At 38.5% G+C, this 22,580-nt stretch overlaps 1 protein-coding gene across 1 annotated transcript in view; it reads right to left on the bottom strand.

Moving 5' to 3' along the window:
- LOC136856759 (uncharacterized) overlaps positions 1–22,580 on the bottom strand; it is a 674,434-nt gene that overhangs the window by 300,979 nt on the left and 350,875 nt on the right. Inside the window, exons 10-11 of the mRNA XM_068224954.1 lie at positions 5,833–5,993; positions 2,866–2,971 (exon numbers count right to left, since the gene is read on the bottom strand). Coding sequence (XP_068081055.1) covers positions 2,866–2,971; positions 5,833–5,993 — 267 coding nt within the window. The remainder of the gene's footprint in view (positions 1–2,865; positions 2,972–5,832; positions 5,994–22,580) is intronic.

Here is a 22,580-nt window from a genome sequence, read left to right as displayed (position 1 = left end):
GTCCAGGTCTTGATTTGTTAAAATTCCCGACCCTGCCGGAAATCGAACCCAGGACCCCTGTGACCAAAGGCCAGCACACTAACCACTCAGCCATGGAGCCAGACTGACAGAGATACTGCAATATTAGAAGGGATGACTTCAGGCACAGACCCCTAAACTGGACACTGCAAAGCTGCTCTGTCCAGTAGAAACTCCTCATTTAGTAACCCTTCAAAATACTTCTTCCAGTGGTTGTTAATGGACCTATCATTAGTTGGTAATATTTCCCAATCATCATGGATACATTTGGTGGCAATGTAATACCCCTGGACTGTCTTTTGTGCTGAGGGGCAACCTTGTAGATCCGCTGCACACCATCTGGTGTCTGAGTCATCATGGAGGCCTTGCTGCACTTCACTTTTAGCTATTGCTACGACTCTCTTGGCCTGCTTTTTGATGGCCTTATATGCTGCATTTAGGTCTTGTCCATTCTGGTTGTCTTTCTCTTTCGAACATGCTTTAAATACAGTCCTTTTTCTTTTCCTTTTTTTTTCAATTGGCTTTACGTTGCACAGACACAGATAGGTCTTAGGGCGATGATGGGACAGGAAAGAGCTAGGAGTGGGAAGGAAGCGGCCATGGGTTCAAACCCACTATCTCCTGAATGCAAGCTCACAGCTGCGTTCCCCTAACCACATACGGCCAACTCGCATGGTCCCCCCCCTGTGCATCCTGGACGTTATACTTCCACCACCAGGTTTCCTTGTCTATTTTCGGTCTGCCATTAGAAACTCCAAGGTGATGTCTTGTCCTGCAGGTACAGGACTTATGAAATCTCTCCCACAATTGATCTAAGGTGTTGTCATTCTCCTGCATGTCCTGGACAATATAAGCCCCAAATATCATCTATGAGTGGTTGTGCTGCATCTTTATCTCGCAGGTTAAACCACTTAATCTTCGTAGTTGGTCTGGCTCTGGCACCATAGTAAGAATTCTCCAATAAAAAGCCTATGTTAAGGTGTCAGAGACTCTCCTAGGATGACCTTCTCAGCAGATCACAATTGCAGAGAATGTAATCGATTTGCATACATGTGACTTTCTCTTCCACTCAGTCTTGTACCACTGATGAGATCTACTTCACCTTGTATGTGCTAAGGTGATCTTCCTTCTGAAAGTATGTGGTGACTACAACTAGACTGTATGCTGAGGCAAACTGGAAGATCTCTTCACCCTGGTTATTCCTCATTCCATAACCGAAGCCTCCAGGACATTCCAAATAATCCTCACGAGTCCGTCCAATATGACCATTAAGGTCACCCAACATAATCTTGTTCTCTTCAAGTGGCATCTGCAGCAGTAAATGATCGTAGTCCTCCCATTTGTTTCACGATTCAATCACAGCCAGCCTGCAGTGCACATGCAGAGATCACATTCAGGCAGATGGTATCATCCATGGCTAATTTCACTGCCATTAAGACTGCCGCTGATCCATGTGACAAATCAGCCTTCTGATGAGATGGTTGGCAAGGAAGATTCCTACACCTTTTCTTAGGGTACATTGGCATCATCCACCATTGTTGAAAAGCTTATGGCTATGGTCAATGTTTCTGGCTTTTCCTCCACTCCACCATGTCCTGCACAGCTGGGACATCCAGTCAGCACCTTTCTAGAATGTCTGCTAGTTAAGGTTTTTCCGGTGATGCTTATTCTCAACTCTGGCAACATATTTCCTGCATTCTGCCCAGGGGCAGGTGTCCTAGCTTTTGCCTCACTTTTGCGGGGAGGAACCTATCCGTTATCTTTCTATAATTAGGTCGTATTCTCATGGTCAGCATGATTTGACAAAATGTACAGCCGGCTGCCACCTGATGCCAAGCAAGATTAGTCTCTCCGAGCAAAACCTGGATGCTGCTGTTGACTACCGTAGAATTCATCGGCCACCAGCACTACTGCTGATACTGGCAGTCAGCTGAGTCCCATGGACCTCTACTTTGATCCTTTCAAAGAAGCTTCATGAGACATGGTTTCCATTGTTATTTCCTCCACTGAAGGGGCCATCACAAGCTGTAACGTTTGAAAATAATGGAAAGTTTTTTATTCCTTATCTACTCCTGTCAAAAGAGGCGTGTGAAAAGGAATTAAAAGCAAATGGAAAGTTTGTAAGACAATCAGAAATGGTTTACTATCAAGTTTCAGAGAGAAAAGGACAAAGATAAACTATATGGAATTAACTTTTCAAGTAATTCAAAGAATGTCCAGCCCCGCGGTGTAGGGGGCAACGTGTCCGCCTGTCAATTCCCGGTCGGGTCAGGGGTATTTAATTGTAAATCATTAATATCCCTGGCCTGGGGACTGGGTGTTTGTGTCTTCCTTAACGTTCCTTTCCTCACATTCAACACTTTACAGTTCAGCAATTTCCAAATACATGCAGGTTCTTAACATATGGTACAAGTAGGGGAAAAAGATCTTTCTAGGTCAACGCATCGAACAAATAGCATAAAAAAGATAAAGAATTAATTTTGGGATAGAAAACTTAATTTGAACATGAAAATACATCATGTATAATAAACTGACTTAATATTAAATGACTAACACACCCAGAAAATGAATAGCATGCTTCAGTGTCACCCTCTCTACAAGGCTAATGCTTCATAAGCCCTAGCTATGCAACACACATATTCCATTAATCCCCATGCTTCATCTTGATTCCGAGGCACACACATGGGGATTCTTTGTTATCTTCTTGTTGGTCTTCATATTTTACTCACACCTAAACAACGTCGTATGTAAAAACCACAGATTGGTTAAGAGCCAAGCGAGCCTTTGTACACAAATCCAAACCAATCTCTGGAATACTACAAAAAACAAAAGCTGGCATATAAAAACCTTCAGGAGGACATTTGCAGGATCTGTGTCGTATACTCCAACCTCGGAAGCCATCACCATGATATTATCCTTCAAGACGTAGAAGCGAGAAGGACGCAGACCATTCCTAGGTGAAGTAAGGAAGACTGCAATTAGCTGAGCCAAGTAAGAATCAATAACTTGAATGCCTATATAAATATTAATTTTTAAAAAAACACAGCAGTTAGTGATGTACATTTTGATTAACCAGACATACCTTTTCTGAACAGCATGAATCACACTTCTTGATAATATTTATGTACCTCACATCATAAATCATAGCTTGTTTCATTAACTTCTTTCATGCCTTATCAATCTTAGAGTAAGAATTTTGAACAGAATCAGTATTAAAATTCAGGAATTTAAATCAGCTGATATTCTCCACAATGTTACTTTTGATCATGGTATCAAATTTCCTGCTACAGATTTACATAAACTTAGTAATTAAAATTAAAAGCTTTACTGAAATATCCTAATAAAATCTTCACAATAAACAATGAGTTACCTTCCTCCACAACTATGACCATGGTGATGAACAGTGATTAACGTAAGAAGCAACTGGCCTGAATTACACAGTTACTCAAGAAATACACTCAATCAGGATTACACTTCTCCCCCACAGAAGTAATCAGTACAGTTTCAATTACTTAACAGAATGCCAGTCTTGTGGAAATCACAGACATCTTTTTTCACAGGGTTGGAAGGATACCAAAGACTGCAAAGAAAAATGTCTTACTTTTCTTCAACAACAAAGTAGCCATATACAGTTTCTTTGTAACTAAATGTTTCTCCAGAAAATTGTGCTTGTCATTTAAAAGGACACGTTCCAGAGCAACTACTTGCCAAGCACCGTTTGCTTGGGTTCTTGCCCCAGATGGACTGAAGAGTAATATTGCACACAAAGAGGCCTTTTGAACTAATCTGCAGAGTCAGTACCCAACTAAACTTATTTTGTTACCAGTGACTTAGAAACGACAGCTTATACATCTACAATCTAGTTTCCTAAACTTATTTTATGATTTAGTTTCCTGAATTTGATACTATTGGTATGATATGGAGAAGCACTGGTTACTTTGGTTGATGGGAATTTCTCGCCTTGACAACACTACAAATGACAGTATTCCAAGGAAGATTAGCATCGCCCCAATAAATGAAAAAATGTGTCGGATGTATCCGATGGTATGGCCACATGGTGCATGCATCACTTGACACCGCCACCAATACTGCCTACAATCTTAAAGTCAGCGGAACTCTACCAATCGAAAGCCAAAACAACGAAGGCAGGATGCTATTTATGCCGGCAAAAGAGCACTTCACCTACAGTGTAATGATGTTTTTGGTTGCGGGAAATGGCGTTCCTTGATCCATCAAGCGGATCCTACACCAGTAGGATAAATGTTTTGAAGAAGATTATCAGAGTGTCAATATTTTTTGTGACTTAACTGTCAATACCAAAATATATCGCATATAGTATTGCAGTGTCCCTGCATATCCGACATGTCACCTTGCAAAAGCTAGGACTTCAACGTTGTCAAACTCTCAATGCGATGTATAATGATTACTCCATCATCATCAGTTTTCCACTCCAGTTGCCCGGGTGTGGTTTACGAGCACTCTCCACTTCTGTCTGCCCATGTACCACTCTTCTCTCAAGACGACATCCCAGCTGATTCCTCTTGTTCCTATGTCCTCTTTCACTTGGTCCAGCCATCTCTTCCTAGGTCTTCCTACCGGTCGTTTTCCGGCCACGACTGTGTATAGCCATTGTTTTGCTGTCCTTCCATCGTCCATTTGTTTGACATGGCCAAACCATTTCAAACGGGCCCTTGTCACTTTCTGGTTCAGGGATGGGTACACACCAGCTTCCTCCCTTATTCTTTCATTCCTTACCCTGTCCCTTTTTGTCTTCTGTACCATAGTTCATAGGAACATTTCTGCGGCTTGTAGTTTGCTATCCACTTGTTGGGTTGTTGTGCAGGTTTCTAGGCCATATGTTATTATGGGAGTGAAGTATGATTGGAATAGAATCTGCTTTGATCATAAGGGAACTTGTTTGTTCCAGAGGAGGTTCCAAACTTGATTGTAAAATTGAGCTGATTTTTTAATGCGGTTGTTAATCTCATGCTGTATTCTGTTATCACTTGAAATGATGCACCCAAGATATTTATATTGGTGTACTGTTTCGAGATGTGTACCTTCCAGCATTATTCTTCCTTTTTTCTTCTGCCTGTTGACAGACATAGTAACAGTTTTCGATTTATTTATTGTTAATCCGTGTGCACCCTTATAACGATTATTAGAGTGTAAAAAAATTTATTTATTTGTCTTTCTTTCTTTCTTTCTTTCTGACAGTGGAATAATAAAAGGAAACCACAGACAGTGGCTTAAGCTAGTATAGATTCTATCTAATCATTTTTGTTTTCATCGAAGTACTTCAGTATGGAAATAGCTTTCTTGTCATCTAAACAGGATGGAGTGTTTAAAACTTGAAGTTCAGATTCCTTTTTGCCATATTTTGAAAAAGATAGATAACAAAGAAGACCAATAAATTTCTTAAAATATCACATAATTACTTCATATTCTCAGTATTTTCCCCCCCCTTTTAACAACAACCACCCCCACCACCCATTGCATTTAGATTGTCATTTGTATCTGATCACTGGACATCAAATCTTTTTCAGCCTTCGGATCTATATGGAATGTTATTCATTTTTGCAATTTATTTTTCTGGATATACAGCAGAGCCAAATGGAAACATTCTGCAGCAGTCATTCATTGAATGTAAACAGTAACCTAAAGGTATCACAAAGATTGAAAGAAGTAAAGTCTACAAGCAGATGATTGAGGTACGCAAATATTTGTGGGATTCCTCAACAGCAGCATTCGACAAATAACACCTGTCAGAAATACATCACTAAATGCAAACTGAAAAGCATATAGGAAGATTACCTGTCTAGAATAGCTCCAACGTAACGACCATCAGTGAAAGTAAGCAGAGCTGGACCGTCCCAGGGTTCCATTGCACAAGCTGACCAATGATAGAAGTCTCGTTTCTCAGCTGGCATAGTTCTATCATTCTGCCAAGCTTCCGGTACCATTGTCATCACAGCCTATAAACATACAAAACAATGGACTAATTATGAATGCTCTATGTTCCACAGAACATTTACAGGTACAATAATGAATAACCATTACTCTAAAAATAAAATCTAGCAATTATATTCCTCAGTAAATCTGAAGACCCACATTACAAAAATATTACTAAAGCTTCAGATGACAAATCTGACAGAGTGGACAGGAGAACTTTATTTTGCAAACACATATGGCATCCAATCAGTTATAAATTAAATGGCACTGGATAGATAAATTGACGACAATGTGTATCATTAGATAAGACAAATGAGGAAGAGTTTTGATGCCTCAAAGAACATCATTACCCAAGTAAAAAGAGAAAAGTCATTAAAGGCACTATAGGACACCCTAGCAATTGCAGTACTACAGAAGGATTGGTACAATAGTTTTATTGAACTAGAAAGGTTGGACAGACTAAAAATTGATATGAAATAAAAATAATGGCTATAATATTATAACTGTATGTACAAGATGGGCAAGAAGTCACAGTACCTCTATGTAATAATAGACTTATGTGCCTTTTCCTGGTAGATAAAAGCTGTTACTCAGTTCAAGAGTGATTAATTTTAGTGTATGGGTGCCCAAGAAACCACACACGGAACAGGTCAGATTATGGCCTGTATTATGAGTGCATTTTGGGTCCAGTTTAAAACTACCTCTCCATTGAAAATGACACTACTGGAATGGGAGAAACTTTTATTCTTTCATGGGTCTGTTAAAAACAGGTCACAGAGTGGACAAGAAGTATAACACTTGGAAACATGAAGTGGTATGGCCCTCCACTGAGCATTCCCCCATCATGCCAACAAGGAAAGTGAGCTGCAGGCTTGGGATACCACAATCAACGATGAAAGAATACATGAAAAGACTTCCCTCAAAAGCCGGTTTGACATTCACCAATGAACTGTCAGACATTGACTTGGATGCATGCTGTGTAACACTTTTCTGCATCAAGACACCTACTCAAAAGTTCTCTTCAGTGATAAGTAGGGCTCGCATTCGAGCATATTAGCTTTTTTTTTTTTTTTTTTCTTCTGAATAGCACACATTGAAAGAAGCCTTTCGGTGGTATTTTCATCTCTCTGGGACCAACAGAATTTAAATTTATCGAGCATATAAATGCATAAAACTGTGGTTTTCAGAATAGAAGCATATAAATGATATTCTTGTGGTTTTAGTCTAAATAGCTTGTTTTTCTTCAAATCCCCCCCCCCCCAATTCAGGCCCTGACCATCCTTAACGTTTAAAAACAGAATTAATTATTGAAAAGCCTATCTGGTGCAAATAATAGAACCGTAGGTTTTTAACCTTTAGTGAAGTCATTCACACACCCTAATTGGCCTCTGCCAGATTACAGTGCAACTCGCCAGATAAGCTCTGCAAGCCCCAAGCATGCTTTCACTTTGAAATGTGAGGTATTTTAGTGGTGTGCCTATTTTGGGAACCAGTACTGTTTAGGTGGCTTTTCCCATGAAGTGGTTGAAGATCCGACCCGGTCAAGTGAAGTTTCTCCATTCTACTCTCAGTTCATAATCGTATCCGTACATACCTATCCAGTTCTTGTGATTTCTAAGTACGTGATGCCTAAGTTAAGGAATCTCCGAGTGTTTTACTCCAATGATGTGAAAAGGAAGACCCAGACGCGTTTTCTGCAGAGGGGAAAATTCTTTTCTGCAAAATGTGCGAAAAAGAGGTAAGTTCTTATTGACATTTTCACATCTACGTTCTTAAAGATATTACTGGTCAAACAGTTTGAATTTCAAGTAAGCCGTATGTGCAGCATATGGTGCCTACCTACTAGGTAAGTAGAGAGAAGTCTAAGAATTCAGAGTTTAGACCTGTTAGATCCTCAGATTTTACATTTCCGAGGCAGAAATTGACATTTGGATTTGCTGGGTATTCATGGGATCATTGAGAGGGTGCTCGTATTATTACTGCAATATTTGAAAATAATTTCAGTCCACAATGCTTTATTTTTGTTCATTCAATGTATTTTTCTCACATATGCATAACTACCAATTTATTTTCAGATCAAGATTTCGAAGGGTTTTCAATTTTCCCAACATAAAGCCACAAGTGGGCACTCAGCAAAAGTCTAAAAAAAAAAACCAGGAAATCTAAGAAACAAGCCCTGATACAACCTTTGTTCAATCAGCAACAGCACTCTGACGACTTCTCTTGCCGAGTTTGTAGGGCGTTCTTAAGCGCCAACATACCCCTCTACAAGGTTGAACATGCTGAAGATTAGAGCTCTCTTCATGGACTTTGCAGGAAGAGAGTTGCCTCATGAGTCGACCCTACGTAAAAATTAAGTTTCTTCAGAGTATGAAAAGGTATGAATTCATGCACGACTGGCATATTCCGCATTCTCGTTTAAACAATTTAGAAGTAATTTTAACATGGATCTGGCTCTGTCGTAATGAAGGTAATATCTCTAATACCTTCATTCCATGAAGAATATTCATGCAGGTACTTTTTCACCAGGTTTTACATGGAATCAGAGATAACATCGAGAGCCACCCAATTTGGTTATCTATCGACAAGACCACAGACAGTTGTGGAAGATACATGGCCAACGTTATTGTTGGAAAACTCAGTCCCAATGAACCGGGGAAGGGCCACCTAATTCTGTGCAGGGAGCTAGATGTGACAAACCATGGTACCATTGTGCGAACAGTGCAAGCAGCTCTGCGTAAGTATATTTTTGTTAATTTATTTTTTGAGCGTTTTGCCAAAGAAATATAAGTACAGTCTGGCTATAATTTCAATGTATTCTATGTATGCTCAGTGAAGACTGATAGTTCAGATAGTTCTCTTACAGTCATATAACATGTCACAATCCCATTAACTGAACAGTTCAGCCTTCATTTTATGCATTCCTGTTTCAGGTCTGCTATGACCAACCTTTTCAGATGAGGAGGTAAACAAAGTACTCGCATTGGTGACCAACGCTACTCCCTACATGATTAAGGCTGGGAAGAGCCTCAAGCTTCTCTACCAGAAGAGGTTACACGTTACTTGTCTTGCCCATGCAATGCACAGAGTTGCTGAGGAGCTGCGCAAAAGATCGTGCAGCGTCAACAGCGTCATTTCTTCAGTGAAGAAAATTTTTGTCAAGGCTCCTTCTCACATCCGTGTCTTCAAGACTATGCATCCAGAGCTCCCTTTACCTCTGACGCCTATATTGACGCGATGGGGAACTTGGCTGCCTTTCACTATGCTGAAAATCATAGGGCAATTGAAGAGGTAAGACTATTTGAAATGTTTAAAATCTTCTCATATTCGAGGTTTTCTCTATCATTCTTTTTCATAACTTTTATGTTTACTCCATCATACAGCACCTAATTTTGTAATTTTCTCAGTTATTCTCCTCGGCTAATGTTTTTCAATTATATTTTTTCCAGGTGATCAATATGTTCGAGGCAGACAGCAAGTACATCACAAAAGCTAAGGCTGCTTTTAAAATGAAGGGCTTGATGCCAGCCTTGACTTTCATAAAACCCTCCATGAGCATCATTCCTGAGGCCATCCTAAAGTTGGAATCGTGAGGGATTGAGTTGGTCGAAGTGGTCGCTACAATACAAGGAGTCTTCCAAGAAGCCGACTCATGGCCTGGAGAGACTGGGAAAACAGTGAAACAAAAGTTTGAGTTTGTGCTGGCTCGAAATCCCGGTTGGAGTGCAGCGTTGGAGAGGATGCTGCGTGAAGAGTCTGCACCATCAGAGGATTTTCCAAACTACTCTGCACAAGAAGCAGCATCATTGAAGTATTTATCTCTCGTGTCAGTTGACGTCGGAAGATCATTCTCATCATTGAAACTTTTATTGACTGATTTAAAAAAATCATTCAAAACTGAAAATATCGAAAAAATTCTTGTTATACAGACCAATGCAGATCTACTTCATTGACTCACCTAATTCTGAACATTTTGTAAATTAACTTTTAAACTGTAACTTTTATAACAAAACTTGAAACTTGAATGAGAGTATATCCCAGTGAATCATACATACAATTAGAAAATAAAGCTTGAATATAAAGGTATGTTATTGGTTTTTTCGTTTCACTTTCCTTTCTATAGTTTTTAACGGTGTTTTTCGAGCATATTCTGCATATCTAACCGCATATAATGGGTTTTTCGAGCATATATGGAGCATATTGGTTTTTTTCTAGCATATCTATCGAGCACATAACACATTGTTTGAGCATTTCTGGAGATTTCATTGAGCGTGTCGATCCAAGCCCTAGTGATGAGTGTGCCATCTATCACAGCTCGTGCACCAGAAATTCGGTGCTCTAGGCAACAAAAAAAAAAATCCCTATGTTACAACAGAACCAGAACATAATCAACCACAAGCTCTATGTTGTGGGAGTGGAATATGACTGCAACTAAAGATAGAACTGACAAAAAAAAGTCCCCACCAAGTAAAGGCAATGGCATGCAAATGAACTCCCGGCCCTTTGCAAGTGTTGCTCGCTCAGCAGGGGTGTGATTTTACAAGGGTAACGGGCTCTACAACAGAAGTTTCTACTCCCCAACACAAATCCCCACAGCTACATAGCCAATATACCTCTTATTAGAACATATGTCAGTCTCTTTCAGCTCAGACAATTCACACGTTTTGTTCAACATTTGAAAGTATTCTAATATTTATTTCATTAATTAATAATTGTGAAGCGAAAAATAGGTCTTAGAATATCCTTTGGAAAAACTTTGTTAACAGATCCATCACTGGTGAATAATATAATTGATTGACAAGAAATTGAAATTATGAATAAACCTACGTATTTAGGAGAAATTGTAACTTATAATCTTAATCAGAAATAAGATGGACATAACAGAATAAATAAATTAAACAAAGCAAATTATACTACCAAGATTACATACAACAAAATTAAGACATTATAAAACAGTCACACAGCCAAAAATTGGTTATACTAGTGAAACCTCTTTTAAAACTACTAATACAGCTGAGAAAGATGAAGTACTCAAAACTGAAAGAAGAATGTTTAGAAGATGCATACTTAAACAATATCAAGTTAATGAACAATGGAGAATGATATCAAATATAGTTTTATAAGGAAATTGAACCGCTATTGAGGACAATTAGGAACAAACTTGTATCATTCTTTGGACATCTTATCAGAACACCTGACAAAGAATTAGCAGAAAAATTATTCAAAAATTATGGGATAGTAAGACCTAGATTAAATAGATTACAGAAATTAAGGATATATTAAAGAACTACAGATAACAATACATGACCTTAAAAACAAAACATAAAATTAAGATACTTCAAGATACACACCAGGCTACAGACCAAGATCAATAAAAGATCGAATGGCAGGGTATTTTCAGTTGAAGAAAGGAAGGCAGCATCTCTCAAAATGAAGAAATATTGGGCTGGTAGGAAATCAAAAAATCCTTTGTATAATTGATAATGATATTTGGCTTTACATCCGACTAACTATTATTTTACGGTTTTGAGAGACAACGGGGTGCCGGAATTCAGTCCCGCAGAAGTTCTTTTATGTGCCACTAAATCTACCGACACAAGGCTGACATATTTGAGCACCTTCAAATACCACTGGACTGAGCCAGGATCAAACCTGCTAAGTTGGGGTCAGAAGGCCAGTGCCTCAACCGTCTGAGCCACTCAGCCCGGCTATTGTATAATTGACTAGAGTGGTCTAATGTAGGCCATAAAATGTAAAACAAAATAATAAATAAAATATTTGTGAAGTGTATGGTATTGCTTTTCAGTTAGCTTCATGCAATGTGGCCTTGGGAATCAGACCTGGAACACACCAGAAAATCCTGAATTAAATCCACCAGTGTAGAAAAATGATTCCCAGCCGAGAACCAGTAGCAGTGATACTTGAATGAGTAACAGTGTTTCTGTGCCTGTAAGCGACAGTCTACTGAGTAGCAATAGTTCGGCAAAGTAAAGAAAATGTGACCATAACTTTATGTAAGCTAAGTCTGGTGTATAATGCATACAAATGAAAAAAATGTTTGACAAGCGGGTGTGGCCTTTCTTATGAAAAAGCTACTTCTGAACAGCTGTTCATAAAACTTTGGTTTTGTTTCCACATTGTGAGAAAAACAGACTAACAGAATCTGCAAAAAAAATAGTAGCTTGATGATATAAATTCACAGAGTCTCTGAAAGTTAAGATCCGAGGGGTGCAGAGTTAACTATCCAGACCAGAGGTGCTCACGCTGGGCTTTTCATCCAGCGAGTACAGCATATAAATGGGCGGGCAAGTAATGAATGTATACACTTCAGCAGCAACGATGCTGTAGTTACGTCACAGGCCATGAAGGTGAATGAACAGTGAATGTTCATTTAAGTTCCCTGACAGGAAAGGCAGAAGTGGTGGATTTTATGGAGAAAGAGGATACAGAAATGATGAGATTGAGCAAAGTTACATTGAAGGAGAAAAGAAAGAAGAGTGAGGGAAGGATATTCACTATACTGGAGTGGTAGCCGAAAGTGAAAAGTGAAGTGGGCGTGATAACTTCAAAATAGCTGGAGGAGTATGTGGATAAGGTACAGTAAATCAGCAACAGGTTAGAGGAACAAAGTGAAAGACTTCATACAAGTGTATGCACCACAGTCGGGAGAGAAAGAGAAAGATACTGAGGAATTCCTGGAGAAACTAGAAAGGGAGATAACTGATGTGGAAGTGATATAAAGGGAGACACAAATATACAGATGGGAAATGAAAAACAAAGAAAGGAAGAAGTAACTGGATCATACAGATGTGGGAAAAGGAGAAAATAGTTTAGTTTTGTGAGAGGAATGGAATGATTGTAGACAACACATGGATTTGGAAGAAAAACAGCAGAAGGAAAATTACGAGATATGGCTAGGGTGACAACAGACATCAGTGATTACTTTCTGGTGGAAAGGACAAATCACAGTTTATGGATGTAGCAGCTTTACCAGGACAAAAAAAATCAGTGGAGATCAGAGTTAAGATAGCAAAAACGAGACTGGGGAAAATGGAAAAATTAAACATAAGAGAGTAAAATAAAAGTATGGAAATTAAAAGATAAGAATGTACAGGAGGAATTTCTGGAGAGACAAACATCAAATTCCAGTTACTTAACTAGGAAATGTGGAAGATGAATGGTCCAACTTCAAAAAGGCATTTGTAAGTGGGGCAGAGAGTGCCTGTGGTAGAATATCAACGAAAGTGAAAGAAAAGGAAATACCATGATGGAATGGGAAGGTGACAGAAGCAGTGAAAGAAAGAAGAAAGCATGGCAAGAATGGAAGAGAAGTTAAAAAGAAGAAAGCAAAAGGAAGTATCTTGATAGTAAAAGGAAATGAAGGAAATTGGTAAGAGAAGAAAAGTTGGGAAGAATTTACACAAATGATAGAAACAGATAGAACCAGCAGTAAAAGAGGGCTGTATGGAATTCTACAAAGTAATAGGAAAGAAAGATTTTATACAAAGCTGATGAAAGGTGAAGACGAAGAGCTGATAAACACATCCAGAAGAAATAGAAAAGATGGAAGGAGTATTTTGATACACTGCTGAATATGAGAAATTGTGCAGAGGAGACTGTAGTAATATGGTGTGATGACTGAACAGTAGAAGATAATAAAACCATTTTCGAGGTGGAATTAGCAGTCTGTAAAATGAAAACGGGAAAGGCATCATGGATGGATGAAATTAGTGTGGAAATGATAAATGGCTGCTGGTCCGGCCAGACTACAGTAGGTGTAAATTGTCAAAGTGCATATGGAAATAGGAACACGTGCCAGAAGACTGGGGACAGGGAATAATATCAGTCTTTAAGAAGAGGGACGAAAAAGTGTGGTAACTATAGAGAAATCACACTCTTATCACAAGTCGCAAAAATAATAAAAAAGAGAGAAGTATGAGAAGAAAGACAGAAGGAGAGTTGCAAGAACAACAGTATGGCTTTAGAAGTGGAAGATCTACAGTAGACCCAATATTCAGCACGAGGGAATTTTTTTTTTTTTTTTTTTTTTTTTTTTTTTTTTTTTTTTTTTTTTTTTTTTTTTTTTTGCTTTACGTCGCACCGACACAAATATGTCTTACGGCGACGATGGGAGAGGAAAGGCCTAGGAATTGGAAGGAAGCGGCCATGGCCTTAATTAAGGTACAGCTCCGGCATTTGCCTGGTGTGAAAATGGGAAACCACGGAAAACCATCTTCAGGGCTGCCGACAGTGGGGCTCGAACCCACTATCTCCCAATTACTGGATAGTGGCCGCACTTAAGCTACTGCAGCTATCTAGCTCAACCACGAGGGAATTAACGGAAAAGAACTGGAAATATGGAAAGAATCTGGTCATGACATTCATGGATCTACCAAGGGCATATGACTGTGTTCCCAGGGAGAAGGTGTGGGAAACCATGGGCAAAAAGAGAATGGGTAGGCAAACTATAGAAATGGTGCAAGCAATGTACAAAATTTGAGTCAGCAGCATACAGACTCCATTTGGAAAGACAGAATGATTTAGAAATAAAACTGGACTGAGATATACGAGTGTGCTGTCGCCTCTTTGTTTCTAATGGTTATGGATGAAATTATAAAGGTGACAAAGGAAGTATGGGAACAGGGAGAGTAAGTTATTACTATTTGCAAACAACATTGTCTGGGGAACAAATGCAAAGAAGTACAAGAACAACTTGATGCGCTGAACAAGAAAATTGAAAAGTATGGTGTGAAAATCAGTGCAGAGAAAAGCCAAGACCCTGGTGATATCAAAAGGAGAACAAGGGTAAGGCATTGCAAAGATTGGTGGTCAAGGCCTTGATATTGTTGCCAGTTTCAAATACCTGGGGAGTGAATTAATGCAGAATACAGGGCTGGACATGGAGATTAGCAAGAGGGTGCAACAGGGCAATGCATTCTACCAGAGTGTAAAAAAACTTGCCTGGAATAAGGAAGTACCAAGGAAGTGTAATGAGAAGATGGACAAAATGTATTATGCACCCATATGCAGCTGAGACCTGGACAATGACAAGTAGGGAGGAAAGTAGAACTAAAGCCAGTGAAATGAAATACAGTACTTAAGAAGTATGATAGGAAAGACAAGGAAGGACTGACTGAGAAACAAAAATGAGATGAGAATGGAAACCTACACGAGAGAAGTGACAGGAGAAAACTAAGATGGTTTGGACATGTAAAGAGAATGAAGGAGGAAAGAACAAAACAGATGATGGAGATGAAGTTCAAGGAAAAGAGTGGAAGGAATACCTAGAACAAGGTGGATCATTTAAAAAAGGAGTGCAAGAAGATGAAACCTGGACTGGGACAAAACAGTCAAAACAGTGGAGAAGAAAGTGGAGAAGAGCCATTAATGCCTCGTAACTGCAGGAGCTGAATAAGAGGCATTTGATAGGGTAGATCATGGGAGACTACTGGCAAAAGTAAGTGCAATTGGACTAGAAAAAAGAGTGACTGAATAGATGGCTACATTTCTAGAAAATAGAACTCAGAAAATTAGAGTAGGCAAAGCTTTACCTGTCCCTATAATAATTAAGAGGAGAATTCCTTAAGGCAGTATTATTGGACCTTTGTTTTCTTATATATATCAATGATATGTGTAAAGAAGTGGAATCAAAGATAAGGCTTTTTGCAGATGATGTTATTCTGAACAGAGTAATAAATAAGTTACAAGATTGTGAGCAACTGCAAAATGACCTCAATGTTGTGAGAAGGAAGTAGGCAATGGTACGATGATGAACGGTGTAAAAGTCAGGTAGCGAGTTTCACAAATAGGAAAAGTCCTCTCAGTTTTAATTACTGTGTTGATGGGGTGAAAGTTCCTTTTGGGGTTCATTGTAGGTACCTACTGTAGGTGTTAATATGACGAAAGATCTTCATTGGGGTAATCACATAAATATGATTGTAAATGAACAGTACAGATCTCTGCACATGGTTAGGAGGGTAAGTTGTAGTGAGGAGAGGGCATACAAGTCTCTGGTAAGAGCCCAACTCGAGTATGGTTCCAGCATATGGGACCCTCACCAGGATCACTTGATTCAACAACTGGAAAAAATTCAAAGAAAAGCAGCTCGATTTGTTCTGGGTGACTTCCGACAAAAGAGTAGCATTACAAAAATGTTGCAAAGTTTGGTCTGGGAAGACTTGGGAGAAAGGAGACGAGCTGCTCGACTAAGTGGATTGCATTAAAATTTTACGATTGATTTACTGATATCCACCTATTTAATACTTTATAATCCTTGTGACTAGGATATAATTATTCTACTTAGGTTGTTGTAGTATATGTTTCGCTTGTCCTAGCAAGCATCATCAGTCACACACTTCCCTAAAATAGTCAGAGCTCTGAACCAGATGTTACATAAGTAAGATTGTCCCATGAGAACTAGTTGTTCACAATAATTTATGTAAATTATTTGATATATTTTGTTGGATCACAGTTTACGAACAGTGGATGGTTGAATTGGTTGATTACAACCTAAGATTTTAGAGGGTTGTATATTGTTATCCTCCCATCTAATGGGGATAAAATGTAGGTATAATGTCAAAACACAGCAGTATTAATGCCAAGTTAACAATCAAGACAAACAGGAGCCATAATATTTACAAAGTTTTTGAAATATATGCTAGCGTTTCTATACATTCAACAAATTGAAATGAGTGTAGATTAATTAAAATCTCTGTATATATTAAAACTTTTCAATAATAAAAATAAGAGTCTGTTTGATAGTATACAAGGTAAAAATGCTGATTGAACAGTGAATAAGCAAGTTTGATTAACGTAGAATGCTTGAGTAAAATCTTGAACATGTGAAGAATTGTTTCATTCTCTCCATATTTATGGAATCTAATATACTTGTAGTCTTAAATCTGTGCAGTTTTATCTTCAGTGAGAGTCTAAACCAGGGAGTTCAACATAAGTCTCGGATGTAAAAGAACCGCTATTTAATGTGTGTTGAAGTCTGAAAAGTAAGACAAAAATATGTGAGAGTTGCTATAGATTAAAGTTGTTGTATTTAATTGAAATTTAACTTCTTAACGCTTATCCTTTAGACCATAATCTATAAGTTTCATTTCCCTATTGATGTTATACACAAATACAATGAGAAGAAGGCCTCCACCTAAACAATACATTTTTTTTTAATTAAAAATTAAAACTACAGGACTGGTTTTGACCTTTCTAGGTCATCTTCAGCTGGCCACACAATCACATATAACATATAATGCAAAAACAATCACATACTGTATAACATATCAATTATCATGCAATCATAAAACATCACTAGTTCAAACAAAATGTCATGCGACGGTAACATGTCAAAATTATTCTCATGATATTGGGGGCAATCATCGAATTGGAACTTGGTATTCACCATCTTTTCATGAATAATATACATAAAAACACATTCATAAAAGTTTGGATTGTTCATAGGCCTGAGTTTTTCTGAAATTAGAAGCTAGCTTTGTAAAAGATGTACGCTAACACAGAGAGAGTATGTGTATTGATCACAATTTGTTAGTCTTGTGGGTTGCACTTCCTTGTTTTCTGAACCTTCAGTTGTACATTGTGATAGAATCATGTTGCTCAATGTTAATTTGCTTTAATTTTTTTTTTAACTAATTAGTTTTGTCCTTGAAGTCTTTATAAATAGACATTTTTATGAACACTTAATGATAACTGTAGGAATAAAACATGTGTTAAAATTCAATGACCTGCATTGTAGGTATAAATTACACTATAAAATGTCAGATTCTCAAGTATGAGTTTTGTGTCACCATATATATACAAAACATAAGAACACACGTGAATGCTGAAAAGCGATATATGAGATTGTGTTAACTAAGTTGAGACTTGAGCACAAAATGTAGATTTCTAAAATGTGCGCACATAAAATCCGTGCTGTTGATGTTGGAAGGTAAATCATAAGGTCCTGTGTTGAATCCTGCTATATGGCATTTGACAAGAGGCCCCTTCCCTTCGCAGTTGTGTGTAGATTAACAATTATCTGTGAAAGATAAAAGTGAAAGGTGAGTAATTCTATTTTAGTAATTGGGATGCCTGTTAGTCGTGTGGAATGAATGTGTATATGTGTACTTACTGCTGTTGTTGATTTGACGCTGTGTGTAGCTTGGGAGTACGTGCACTGCTCTGTGTTCGTTTTGGGCTAATGTTATTTGTTGTGAGGGGGAGGGGCAGAGGGGCAGGAGGAGTAGCTGTTGAGGGGTAAGGGTGGAGCTGGGAGTCTAATGGTCTTTTGATGCGTGTCAGGTTTTGTTTGTTGATTGAGATAGATGTTTTTTAAGGAAGGAATGGCTGTGTTAAAGATGATATTTATTTTATCTGTAATTTCATTTAGATTAGAATTAAGGTTGGCATATTGATCTAAAGTAATGTAAAATTCCTGTGTTATATTGAGCAAGGGGCCCTTGCAGTTTATACTCAGGATCTGCATGTCATTTTCAATGCTTGTGAATTTATGTTTGTCGTCTTCGATATGTTGAGCTATGGAAGAAAAGTGATTATGTTTTATCGCATTTAAGTGCTCATTGTAGCGGGTTAAAACATTTCTACGAGTACATCCGATGTAGCTGGCTTAACAGTTATTGCATTTCATACGGTACACTCCAGAATGACTATTTATTATTATTGTTGATCAATTTGGTGTAGTGTAGAATGTTAGCATTATTATGAGTAGTTTTATATGCTACTAGCTGATGTACCCGTGCTTCGCTAGGAATTCTACATTGTATACAGAATTCTAGGTTAGGTAGTGTACACCTTGCAAGCAAGATTGTATTATATCATATAGCTCTTAACGTTACTCTAGAAAAGCTACGGGGAAGTTACCAAACGTCTTTTGTCATATGAAGACTGGGTTAGGGAATTTTCATTGCAATGGTAGGTCCGCTTGCCTACCATCAGTCACAATCAGGTTGGGGAGTTTTCATTATAATGGCAGACACACACACTCCACCTGCTTTTCTACATCGTCAGAAAGACTGTCTTAGTGGTTTCCCCAAGTGAAATGAACAATGACGTCAGTAGGAATGGCGCGATTAAAAGCAATATGAAATGCTCGATCAAATGAAAAACCACGCATTTTCTCCCATTTAACGAACAGTACTATGCTGCCAATCGAACAGTCCAAAGTTCCAGAACTTGAATGACAGAGCCACAGACAGTCGTGATCCGTGACCACTCGTTGTCTTTCTTCGGCGAGGAGGGGGGTCGAATAGTGGAGAGTCCCAGGGCAAATCTATGCCCTTTTACTAATCTCTTCCCTAGGAGTACCCCACGAGTCGGAAAATCTCATTTTACTACACTGGTGGAGGAAAAATCTTTCTGGTTTGGAGGCAAATTTTTCCTCCAAGCCATAGGAGAAAACTCCTCTTTACTGCTAATTTGGAATAAAATGAATGTAGAATTTAATAAACGTTAAGAGTTTCTTACGAAACTGCTCTTTTCAGGGTTGAATTTTGAATTATTTTGTGAATTGTAGTCCTATAATTTGGAACAGGCCTAAATTGTAATTCTAGACCAGGTCATACTACTGTACTATTACTAAGTGAGCCTCTGCCAAATGTGCACACTGCTCATTCAAAACAGCGTGTCCCAGTAGGGATCGAATAGCTGGAATACTGATGATGATGATGATGATGATGCTTGTTGTTTTAAGGGGCCTAACATCGAAGGTCATCGGCCCCTAATGGTACGAAATGAAAGAACAAAAATTTCAAAGGCATCCACTGACCAAAATAAAAATAAAATATGTCATGAAGAATGAATGGATGGACAGGAACCCAACAAAACACAAAACAAAGAAAAACCAGTGGATCTGACTCAATAGAGATCGAAAATAACATTATTACCGACCAAGGCTTGATGATGATGCTTGTTTTAAGGGGCCTAACATCGAAGGTCATCGGCCCCTAATGGTACGAAATGAAAGAACAAAAATTGCAAAGGCATCCACTGACCAAAATAAAAATAAAATATGGCATGAAGAATAAATGGATGGACAGCAACTCAACAAAACACAAAACAAACAAAAACCAGTGGATCGGACTCAATACAGATCGAAAATAACATTATTACCGACCAAGGAACCACTTATAAAGCACAATGATGCTTGGTGTCTAAAGGGGGTGCAAAATCCACGTCTAAGGCCCCACAGAATGGTACATGTCGCGAGTAAAATAGAACCATGGTATGTGTCATGTTGGGGTATTAATCAGAAGTAGCGAAGACGCACGGTGTTCCACAAAAGATGGTACTACTCACAAGTATTGCAATACGTACAAGTAACGCAGACCTATGGTGTGTCTCACACAATGGCCCAACTCAGAGTCAACGCAAACCGAGAAGGTTCCCCACCTAGGTGTACTAAACACGGGCGCCGGTATTCCCGTGGTGTTCCTCACATAGTGGGTACTAATCACAGGCAACGCAGACCCACGATGCTGCTCATATAGTGGTACAACTCACAGGCTACGCCCAGACCCGCGGTGTTGCACACATGGGTACGACGCACGGGTACTGGAATCCACCAGGCCAAGCTTTTACTGCTACTAATCACAAACCTATTTCGTACCGAATTTAGTGGTACTACTCGCAAGTACAGGCAACCTATGGTGTTCCCTGCATGATGGTACGATTCAAAATTAGTTTCATGGTTCTAATTCAGTCAGCCCTTGGTCGCCCCTTTTAGTCGCCTCTTACGACAGGCAGGGGATACCGCGGGTGTATTCTACATGTGCGTCCCCCACCCGCAGGGGGTAGCTAGAATACTATGATGAACCAGTGTGTTACCTACCAGCAGTATCAGATAATGTATGAACCAGAGGAATGACATGCTAAAGAAAAAAGTTTTCTAACTCCCCAGCTATTTCCCGCCAATATTCAGTCAGGCTGTTAAACTCGGTACGCAACAGTAATTCCATCTATCGGAGTTGAGGGTACCATAAGAAGCAAAGAACATCACAACAAACAATGGTCAATGTAATGTTATTGTTGATCAATGTTATGCACTTTCGATATTCTGGGCCTTCACATTTAGTTTTCTTCAGACTCTGAAATACTACTCTTATCATAGTCGATACGGTAAAACTGAATAAAACATAAATAATCGGAAATTGTATTCTCTATAACTTTTGTTATGTAGTACTTTTCTATAGGATCAATCACATAGGTATTTAAAAATTAAATTTTAGGCGCCTACCCATAAACTACCATTTCATCCAGGGTCAGTAAAATTGTTAATAGCTTAGACTATAGTTTCTTCTTCCCCGACTGTGTATACCGATCTTCATTAAATTCTGTTCACCCATTTTCTCATGGCTCGGCATTGATGTGGACATAGCAACAACAATCGAAATTCATGAATATCTGTGTTATCATAGCCGGTACGGTAAAAGTGTATAATCCTTAAATGATCAAAAATTTAATTCTATGTAACTTTAGTTATGCAGTATTTATCGATAGGACCACTAATAATATAAATATTTGAGAATTTAATTTTAGGCCTTCCCCTAAACCACCATTTCCCTCAGCATGAATAAAATGATTTACAGATTGTAGTGGCTCACTCCCCGACTTTACATACTGATTTTCATCAAATTCTCTTCAGCCGTTTTCTCGTGATGTGTGTACAGACAGACAGAAATTACGGAAAAGTAAAAAGTGCATTTCCTTGTTACTGTAGAGATGACCGATACAGAAATACCATACTTTTCAAATTCTGAGCAATGCACAGACAAAACTCTTATTTTATATATATTTTTTTTTTTTTTTTTTTTTCAGGTTGTGTTTTTTTTTAAACGTTTGTTATAGGGTATATATGTGTGTTATTGAAGGCAAAGAGTACGTAGTCTTTCTTGGATTTTTCTGTTCCAATTTGATTTAGGCTGATATTTTATTTTGTGGATAATTTTGTTAATCATTTCTCTCTAATATCCATTATGTTTGGCTATTTCATAAATTAGGTGTAGTTCTTTGTTTAAGTCTTTTGTTAACGGTATGTTAAATGCTCTGTATATCATGCTGTAGTATGCTGCTTTTTTGTGTGCACTTGGGTGGATAGAATCTATTTTGATTGTGTTAGAGGTGTGTGTAGGCTTTCTGTATATTTTGTAAGTTAAGTGGCTTTCATGTCTAGTTATGAATATTGTACCAGGAATGCCTACAGCCTGGCACATTGTATTTTTAATCTGTAAATTTATTGCGACATGAAGGCGCTAGCACTTGAAGTCAGCATGCGAAGTGAATGTTCCAGAAGCAGCTGAGAGAGAGAGAGAGGGGGGGGGGGCTACATCACAGGCGGGGAGCAAGCCGGATGACTTAATCTTCACGTGCTGCCAGCTCACCAGTCTAGAAATTGCTGGAACAATTTTTGTATCTGCTAAACCCTTTTAGCTACAAAATAATTAAGTACACCATCGTGAAGCGCATATTTTAAATGTAAACCAGCCAAAGTTTCAAGAAAATAGACCTACAGATTTCCAAGATATTGAGGTGGAAATGAAACATTTTTTCGCAAGAAGCAGAGAGCCAGCCTAGCTTCAAGTATAGAGGGGTATAAT

The sequence above is a fragment of the Anabrus simplex genome, chromosome 1 (genome assembly GCF_040414725.1).
Source record: "Anabrus simplex isolate iqAnaSimp1 chromosome 1, ASM4041472v1, whole genome shotgun sequence".
NCBI classification, from domain to species: Eukaryota; Metazoa; Arthropoda; class Insecta; order Orthoptera; family Tettigoniidae; genus Anabrus; species Anabrus simplex.
This window is presented reverse-complemented; position numbering and strand designations above follow the sequence as displayed.